The 10399-nt window shown below is 40.1% G+C and overlaps 1 protein-coding gene across 3 annotated transcripts in view; it reads right to left on the reverse strand.

Moving 5' to 3' along the window:
* Window positions 1–4180: 4180 nt before the first annotated feature.
* sh3bp5lb (SH3-binding domain protein 5-like, b) overlaps window positions 4181–10399 on the reverse strand; it is a 19871-nt gene continuing 13652 nt past the window's right edge. For 2 of the 3 annotated variants that reach the window (XM_014026758.1, XM_014026756.1), the window contains 2 exons: window positions 5165–5338; window positions 4182–4909 (listed from right to left, as the gene is read on the reverse strand). In XM_014026758.1, coding sequence (XP_013882212.1) covers window positions 4355–4909; window positions 5165–5338 — 729 coding nt within the window. In that variant the 3' untranslated portion in view covers window positions 4182–4354. Of the gene's footprint in view, window positions 4910–5164; window positions 5339–10399 lie in introns of all 3 variants that reach the window. The other variant, XM_014026757.1, reaches the window with a different exon arrangement.

Genomic DNA, 10399 nt, shown 5'->3' on the forward strand with positions numbered 1-10399 from the left:
TCCTGCCAAAAAACAAACCCAACACCAACCTCCCCCAAAAAACAAACCCAACACCAACCTCCCCCAAAAAACAAACCCAACACCAACCTCCCCCAAAAAACAAACCCAACACCAACCTCCCGCCAAAAAACAAACCCAACACCAACCTCCTGCCAAAAAACAAACCCAACATCAACCTCCCCCAAAAAACAAACCCAACACCAACCTCCCCCAAAAAACAAACCCAACACCAACCTCCCCCCAAAAAACAAACCCAACACCAACCTCCCCCAAAAAACAAACCCAACACCAACCTCCCGCCAAAAAACAAACCCAACACCAACGTCCCCCAAAAAACAAACCCAACACCAACCTCCCGCCAAAAAACAAATCCAACACCAACCTCCCCCCAAAAAACAAACCCAACACCAACCTCCCCCAAAAAACAAACCCAACACCAACCTCCCCCAAAAAAACAAACCCAACACCAACCTCCCACCAAAAAACAAACCCAACACCAACCTCCCGCCAAAAAGCAAACCCAACACCAACCTCACCCCGAAAAACAAACCAAAAACAAAAAGCCCCAAACCAAACCAACACAAACCAAATCAACACAAAGAACAAAAACCAAAACAAAACAACCCTAACTAAATTAAAAACCAAACCAAACCAAAACAGCTCATTCATAATTTTATTACTTTTTACAAAGGGCCAAGGGTAATAAATAAAATCTTCATTCAAAAAGGGCATGTTGTATTTATTCAGCTCATCTTGGATATTAAACTTGTTAGATGATCTGAAACACTAATAAAATTGTATTTATGAGCCTTGATTACATTTAGAATTAAATCTGACTGAGTTTTCTCTTTGTTTACAACCCGATTGTCTTGAGCTCTGTTGAAATGACTTTGTGTCAACAGGATAAAATATACAGGGTGTATCAGAAAAAAGCGATACTCTCAGAAAAATCACCATAAAATTAACATAGATAATAATTTCGAACATGTGGACATAACCTTTGATAGAGGGGATCATTCTGCTTCGAATGACACCAAAATCTTAGTTAACGCTTCACGCTCCAGTGAGCAGGGACAGTTGGAAAATCACTAAATTCATGTCTTTTGTGCATGGAAATGTGAGGGTTAAAATACAATCTGTCACATAAATTAAAAAGTTTAGATGGCGTTTTACACACATGCCAAGGTGTTTTTAAAATAAGTAACCCTTTCATGTCCTAACATCGAAACAAAAAATCTCATTTTTGAGTGGATCATAACCAACAGTATTCATTGGGTATTACATGTAATTACTCCATAACCTGGTACGAGATCATGTCATCGTGTGGTCGTTTTCTTTCATTAAAACAACACGATCACAAACATCACCTTATCTTATGCAGACATTTTAATTCCTGGACATAAAACCTGTCAGCACCTGGGCAGGTGTCTCTCTTCTTGCCTCAGCCTGTGTGGTGTAGAATGGATCGACCACAGTTCACCGCTCAGCAGAGGTCTTTCCTGGTTACTGAATACCTCCAAACAAAAATCGCACTGTTCTTGAGCGGTTCCAACATGAGGTTCCAAATGTTAGGGTTCTCATGCTTCTCCAGCATGTTGCTCTTCTCAGAGGGTTCTGACTGCTTCAGTGTTGGCTGGTGTGCATTGGGTCCTTTGTTGGCCGGACCTCCTTTTGTTGAGATTGTGGCTGGTTCCAGAAGCACGGTACTTGTTAACGTTGTGGAAGACAGTGAGATGCCTCGGAACAATTGTTGCAATTGTCTGCAGAAGATAAGGTGATGTTTGTGATCATGTTGTTTTAATGAAAGAAAATTACCACACAATCACATATGTGACCCATCATATCGAAATGAAGATTAACTCAAATTTGTTCAAAATAACCTAATAAGCTACGTTTTGATACCTGGATCATTCTGATATAAGTAGATCCAGAGATATGCCTTAATTTGTCTTGTTGGTTACAATAATACAAAAATACTTGGTCTGAATCCTAATTTTATATAATTTCAATGAGGAATTTTTGATGTCCATATAAAGAAGAAACGTCAAATATTTTTTGAATATTGAGATTTCCCAGCTGGAATGAAACAAAACATTTCTAGCTCCCAGGAAAAATCTCTAAATATTAAGGCGTTTTTGCTCAAAATCAGTGTTTTTATTGCTAATGCTCAAAAGAATGCTTCAAACATTTGTCTTATGATTATATTTCAGACAGTTCATTCAAATGATACATTGATAAGGCATTAATTCATTATGTTTTGACAAAATGCAATTTTTGGAAACGTTTTAATCAAAACTCTATGTTTGCCTATTTTTCCATAAACCACTTTTAGACTTAAAGGCACAGTGTGTAGGATTTGTTGTTTTCAGTGACATCCAGTGGTTGAGTGGTTGAATCATCCTCCCTGGTCCTCCCCCCACCCCCACCCCCCGCTTCCAAACACAAAGGAGTTGCTACGGTGTCTCTCAGGTGTCAAAAACCTTTGATAATTCCAACCGCGATGTCTACCAGCAGCTTCAGGGCTAGTGATGTTTCAAGTGGTAAGATTATGAGCTTTAATACAGTAAGTTAAATTATCCCAGCTACAATGACAGACAACAAATATTACATTTATAGTATTACAACTAAAACTGTTTTTGACACCGCCACCACAGTTTGTCCTTCATGAGCCTTCGTAGACAAGATGGCGGTGCAAGATGGTGGCTGCCTGTACTGGCGACCCGCGACCATGGAGAAATAAACAGCTTTTTATAAGGTAAAAATAATAAAACAAGGTCTTTGTCTGCAATGATTAGATGTGTTTTTTATTATTGTCATTAGTGATTATCTCAATTTTGGCTAAAAGAATTGACAAAATCCCACACACTGTGCCTTTAATCCTTGTTTTGATGTGATGGGTCCCATTTATGGAATAATTACATGTAATACCCACTGAATACAAGTACATATACATGTACAGTACATTACATGTAATGTTAGTTGGATGGATTGACTTGTCTACGTCCACTTCACGTGTTTGTTAACCCTTGGTTATGATCCACTCAAAAATTAGATATTTTTGTTTCGACGTTAGGACATGAAAGGGTTAATTATTTTAAAAATGCCTTGACATGCGTTTAAAAACCATCTAAACTTTTAATTTTATGTGACAGATTGTATTTTAACCCTCACATTTCCTTGTGACATGAATTTAGTGAATTCCCAACTGTCCCTGCTCACTGGAGCGTGAAGCGTTAACGAAGATTTTGGTGTCATTCGAAGCAGAATGATCCCTTCTACCAAAGGTTACGCCCACATTTTCAAAATTTTTATCACTAGCTGTGTTTCCATTGACCATGAAAATGCGCAAATTAGAATTTCGAAAATAAATTTGCTCAATTGAAACACGTCAATTTTTGAAAAAAATAACGTTTTTCGACAAAATATTTTTGCGCTAGGATGAGGTGGTATTGCTGCCGTATCGAAATTGGTGTTTTTCGCAAAACTGCAATGGAAACACTTTTTTCGCACCATAGGAGTCACGTGATCAACAACCGGCTGTTTCTACTGGCGAAAAAGACGATGTCGAAGAAGATAACAAGAAGAAGAAGTAGTAGTAATATCACAGAAGTAGTATAAAATAGTAAACTCACCAACTACAATTTCCCAAAAAAACTTTAATAATTAATTGACTTTAATAGCATTTCTTACCTTATAAAAAGCTGTTTATATCTCCATGGTCGCAGGTCGCCCTACAGAGAGCCGCCATCTTGCACCGCCATCTTGCATCACCATCTTGTCTACGAAGGCTCATGAAGGACAAACTGCGGTGGCGGCGTCAAAAACGGTTTTAGTTGTAATACTATAAATGTAATATTTGTTGTCTGTCATTGTAGCTGGGATAATTTKACTTATTAAAGCTCATAATCTTACCACTTGAAACATCACTAGCCCTGAAGCTGCTGRTAGACATCRHGGTTGGAATTATCAAAGGTTTTTGACACCTGAGAGACACYGTAGCAACTCCTTTGSGTTTGGAAGCGGGGGGTGGGGGTGGGGGGAGGACCAGGGAGGATGATTCAACCACTCATCCACTAGATGTCGCTGAAAACAACAAATCCTACACACTGTGCCTTTAATGGAAACATGCGAAACTGTTTTTTCGACATTAACGGAATATCGACAAAGTTTTGCGCACGTTTGCAATGGAAACACAGCTTATGTTAATTTTATGGTGATTTTTCTGAGAGTATCATTTTTTTCTGATACACCCTGTAGTTCGATTTGAGCTTCTTCCCTGAGATAAAATAAATTAGAACACATCCTTCAGTCCGTTCTTCTTTCCAACTTAAACTGTTTTGTTTCCTGCTGACCATCATAGACTAAAACTTCTCTGATGCTGTTTAATTAAACTGTCCTGCATCTCCTCACAGACCCCTCCCTTGTCCAGCTGAGACCCCCCAGTCATTATGCCCCTGCTAAGTGGCCTGTTCTGGTGGCAGCCCCACTCCTCACCCAGTTCACTCCCACCATCACCCAGGTCACCCAAGTGCTCCAGCGAGTCACACTTCTCCAGGTCGGAGGCAGTAGTCTGTAAGCTGACGACGGTGGCTGGCTCCGCCTCCAGCCGCTCCCTCTGACCCCAGCCGCTCTCTCTGTGCCTCTCCACCCACAGCCTGGTCTTCTCCCCGCCTGCCCAGGCGCTTTCTATCCCGCTGACGCCCACACAGGTGCTGACGGGAGCGGCAGCGGCACCTTGGACCTCTGCTTCAGCTCCGACAGGGGAGCTCCGCCCCTCGGGGGCCACGCTTTGTGCTCTCTGCGCGTGGATCTGCTCGCTGATCTGCTCCAAGTTCCGCAACGCCACAAAGTAACGGGTTTTTACTTTCGACACCTGCTCCTCCAGTTGCAGCACTTTAGCTTTATGTTCCTGAAAGACAGTTCACAGAAAGTTCAAGTGTAAAGTTTGTCTCTACGTCACTAATCACAAAGGTTTTATTTTTCACTGATTTTCACTGATTTTAGAAGGAAACTAAAGGCCCAGCATTCCCGCCTTTCACACCAAGATAGAGAAAATGATTTAGTACAGATTTAAACATGGAATAAAGCCATGCTGCTCAGAATGTGTTGTGATTGTGATGTATTGTGTGTATTTTCACACCATAGCAAACACAAGCCTACAAACCTCCAGAATGTGGTTAAACTGAGCCTTGAGCTCAAAGTAAGGTTTGGACTTGAGGATGGCCTTCCTCAGGGACTTCTGCAGGGTCTGGACTCGTGCCTCAGCATCCTGGCAGAGCAGAGTGACTCTCTGATGCTCCTGCTCGCTGCAGAGCCGCTCCTCCTCCGCCTCGTTCACCTGAGCAGCACAGGTAACATCACACGGTCACTGTTCTGACCGCAGACTGAACTGTTCTGCTGTGGTTTTAAAAGGGGGTCCACATTTTTTGAATTTCTACCACAATTAGAATGAATTTAGGACGTTGTGTTAAACAAATAAAAACAGAATAAGATGATTTGCAAATCTTTTTCAACATTTATTTAAACTAATCTATTACAAAGTCAAGATGTTTAATGTTTAAACAGATAAACTTTATTGTTTTATAACAAACTCCCTCATTTTGAATTTAATGCTGCAACATGTCATAAATCTGATCCAGGTTCATGTTTCCCTCTGTGTTCTATCAGCTTTAACAACACTCAGAGTTTGTGACCTGAGGACACTGATTGTTGAAGCTTTGGAGCTGAACTCTTTCTTTCTTACTTGATGAACAGCTTCAGTTTGTGACGGTTCTGGTTATTGTTTTATTGCTATTTATTTTTGATTTATTTGGGGTGCCAGCCAGGTATCCCTCCTGACAAATAGGATGTTTTACCGGTTTGTGGGATTTTACTGTTAGTTTTAATATGGTTTAGAATTAGTTTTGTTTTAACCTATCACACCAGGACATAGATTACACAAAAGAAAAATATAACTATACACCCTGTTTAAACCCTAATTAAATAATAAGTGACAAAATGTTTAAAGGGGACCTATTATGCAAAATTCACTTTTTAAAGGTTTATTTACTCAACTTTGGGTATGTACTTCTTAAAAAAACAGTCCTAGGAGCAAAAAAATGCACCCAGGGGCATATTTACTGTAAGTAAATGTATTTTTAATGTATATTAACGACAAGTTTTATACTTCCGTCATTTTGTGATGTCACAAGCCGTACGACAACCCACCTGAACCTGCGTTCAGCCCCTGACTTAGCAACCCCCGGGTGAGACTCCACCTCCTCAGTATAAAAAGCTTCATGGTTGTTGTGTAATGTGCAGCTCATTTCACAACAAACCTCCAATAGGGCAATGGGTAGAGTGTTGGACCAGAGAGTGGGAGACCAGGGTTTGACACGAACACTATTTCATTATTTATTTTCATTCGTTATGAACACATTTTCTCATGTACAGGTGCTGGTCATAAAATTAGAATATCATGAAAAAGTAGATTTATTTCAGTAATTCCATTTAAAAAGTGAAACTTGTATATTTTATTCATACATTACATACAAACTCATATATTTCAAATGTTTATTTTGTTTAATTTTGATGATTACAAATGACAACAAATGAAAATCTCAAATTCAGCATATCAGAAAATTAGAATCTTGTGAAAAGGTTCAAAATGGATGGCACCTGGTACCACACTCTAATCAGCTAATTAACTCAAACCACCTGCAAAGGCCTTTAAATGGTCTTTCAGTCTAGTTCTATAGGCTACACAATCATGGGGAAGACTGCTGACTTGACAGTTGTCCAAAAGACGACCATCGACACCTTGCATAAGGAGGGCAAGACACAAAAGGTCATCGCTAAAGAGGCTGGCTGTTCACAGAGCTCTGTGTCCAAGCACATTAATAGAGAGGCGAAGGGAAGGAAAAGATGTGGTCGAAAAAAATGTACAAGCAAGAGAGATAACCGCACCCTGGAGAGGATTGTGAAACAAAACCCATTCAAAAATGTGGGGGAGATTCACAAAGAGTGGACTGCAGCTGGAGTGAGTGCTTCAAGAACCACCACACACAGACGTATGAAAGACATGGGTTTCTGCTGTCGCATTCCTTGTGTCAAGCCACTCTTGAACCACAGACAGCGTCAGAAGCGTCTTGCCTGGGCTACAGAGAAACAGGACTGGACTGCTGGTGAGTGGTCCAAAGTCATGTTCTCTGATGAAAGTAAATTTTGCATTTCCTTTGGAAATCAAGGTCCCAGAGTCTGGAGGAAAAGAAGAGAGGCACTTCATCCACGTTGCTTGAAGTCCAGTGTAAAGTTTCCACAGTCAGTGATGGTTTGGGGTGCCATGTCATCTGCTGGTGTTGGTCCATTGTGTTTTCTGAGGTCCAGGGTCAACGCAGCCACATACCAGGAAGTTTTAGAGCACTTCATGCTTCCTRCTGCTGACCAACTGTTTGGAGATGCAGATTTCATTTTCCAACAGGACTTGGCACCTGCACACAGTGCCAAAGCTACCAGTACCTGGTTGAAGGACCATGGTATCCCTGTTCTTAATTGGCCAGCAAACTCTCCTGACCTTAACCCCATAGAAAATCTATGGGGTATTGTGAAGAAGAAGATGCAATACACCAGACCCAACAATTCAGAAGAGCTAAAAGCCACTATTAGAGCAACCTGGGCTATCACAACACCTGAGCAGTGCCACAGACTGATCGACTCCATGCCACGCCGCATTGCTGCAGTAATACAGGCCAAAGGAGCCCCAACTAAATACTGAGTGCTGTACATGCTCATACTTTTCATGTTCATACTTTTCATGTTCATACTTTTCAGTTGGCCAACATTTCTATAAATCCTTTGTTTTTATTGGTCTTCAGTAATATTCTAATTTTCTGATATGCTGAATTTGAGATTTTCATTTGTCGTCATTTGTAATCATCAAAATTAAATGAAATAAACATTTGAAATAGATGAGTTTGTATGTAATGTATGAATATAATATACAAGTTTCACTTTTTAAATGGAATTACTGAAATAAATCTACTTTTTCATGATATTCTAATTTTATGACCAGCACCTGTACCTCTATTGTTTAGCTTATTAAAGCCTTGTTAAAGCCTATTTGTTCGAGTTTCTGAGGTGTTTTGACCACTGCTGCTCCCTGCTCTGGTAACAGCATGCAGAGTGAGCACAGAGCAGAGGAGGGGGAGAAAAAAAAGCTGGGACCACGACTCTGCCTCTGGGTCTCATATGGTTGTACAACGGAGCTTCTGCTATTATTAGCCATGCTAACGTAAACGCTGGTTTTGGAGGGCGGAGTTAATGTCAACAGATTTTTGGAGGGCGTTACCAACAGAGCTCATTAACATAAACATCTCTTCTGAACAGAAGTCAGAGCAGGCAGAACTAGAAAATGGGAAATTTTATTATCTGAGAATTATTTTGTGCATTAAATTGAATGAACATGGTCTGGTCAGCCCACAGACATACCATAAACATTTCTTGGACCCATAATTGGTCTCCTTTAAGAAAATGAGCACAAACAAAAGTAATAAGGTTTTCCAAAATATATTATTTACAAAAACAATTAAAATACAAACAATGCACAACAAAGCAGACTTACTTTTTCTGAGTCAAGTGTGTTAAGAGCAACTGGTGTGTTTTAGGTTTTGTGGTTTCTATAAGAAAACAAAAATAATTGATTTTCTTTAGTTTTTAGTTATTTTTACATTTAAATTTTAGTTTTTTGTAGGAGACTTATGTTTTGTTTTGTTGGTGAGAGGTAACTGCTGTGGGGAGCGACACATCAACACAAAGCTTTTTGGGCGTCGGTTCCAGCAGACTCTTTATGTTTTTGGTTCGGCTTCAGCATAAATCCTTGACTCCACGACTGAAACAAAGTTGTTAGAGGGATTAAACTCCTCGTAACTAAACTTTAAAGATGACGCAGGTACTGGAAGGCTGCTGTGTGCTTGGGTCTGGCCATCAAGTGAAACGAACACACAGAGTGTGTGGGCGGCTCTTAAAGGGATAGTCACTGTGACTAACACAGGTGACTGAAATTAATGATTAGGTCAGCAGTGAGAAAAAACATGTGAAGACAATTATCTAAATACTGTGCAACATTTTAGGTTGTCACAAGTTACTCAACAGTCCGGGGGTCTCTGTTGTTGGGGTCTCCACACATTTTGAACAGGAGACAGGTGTGGACTGCAGGCAGGACAGTCTAGTTCCTGAAGTCTTTTATTGTGAAGGTGCGCTGCAGGAACACATAAAGTCTCTTCAATGTCTTGCTGAAATCAGCAGGACGTTCCTGAAAAACACGTGTCTTGGATGTTAACATGTTGCTCCAAAACCTGGATGTAGCTTTCAGCTTTAATGGAGCCTTCACAGATGTGACAGTTACCCATGGCCACTAATACACCCCCATACCATCAGAGAGGCTGGCTTTTGAACTGTGTGCTGATAATAATCCAAACTTCTCTTTCCCCCGGAATAATTCCACATTTGAAATGTGGACTGGTCAGACCAAAGGACACTTTCCCACTTTGTCTCAGTCCTTCAGGTCCGGCTGTGTTTCTGGGTGTTGATATCTGGCTTTGCATGATAGAGCTTTAACTTGTAGCTGTAGAGATGAACTGTGTTCACTGATGATGGTTTTCTGAAGTCTTCCTGAGACCACCTGTTACAGAATGATGAGGATTTTAATGCAGTGCTGCCTGAGGGTATTTAATGTTGTTTTTCAGCCTTGCTGCTTACTTGCAGAGATTTGTTCAGATTCTCTGAATGTTTTGATGATATTACAGACTGTAGATGATGAAATCACTAAATTCCTTGCAACTGTATGATAAATGTTCTTAAACTGTTGGACTATTTTTTCATGCAGTTGTTGACAAAGTGGGGAACCTCACCTCATCTTTGCTTGTGAACGACTGAGCCTTTCAGGGATGCTCCCTTTATGCCAGTCATAACCCCCAACTGTTTCCAATTAACATGTTCACCTGTGGAACAAACAGGTTCCCAGCTTTTTTTGGAACATGTTGCAGCATCAAACTCAAAATGAATGAATACAGCGGGTAAAATAAGTATTGAACACGTCACCATTTTTCTCAGTAAATATATTACTAGAGGTGCTAATGACATGAAATTTTCACCAGATGTCGGTAACAACCCAAGTGATCCATACATACAAAGAAATCAAACCATAAATGTCCAGAAATGAAGTTATTTGGGTTGTTACTGACATCTGGTGAAAATTTCATGTCATTAGCACCTCTAGTAATATATTTACTGAGAAAAATGGTGACGTGTTCAATACTTATTTTACCCGCTGTATTCATTGGAAAATTATGCATTTCACTGGTGAAAAATAAAACGTAAAAACTCTTCAAACCTTTCAGTGAGCTACTGTGCCATTGTTGGG

Source organism: Austrofundulus limnaeus, unplaced genomic scaffold (assembly GCF_001266775.1).
Source record: "Austrofundulus limnaeus strain Quisiro unplaced genomic scaffold, Austrofundulus_limnaeus-1.0 Scaffold587, whole genome shotgun sequence".
Classification (NCBI taxonomy): domain Eukaryota; kingdom Metazoa; phylum Chordata; class Actinopteri; order Cyprinodontiformes; family Rivulidae; genus Austrofundulus; species Austrofundulus limnaeus.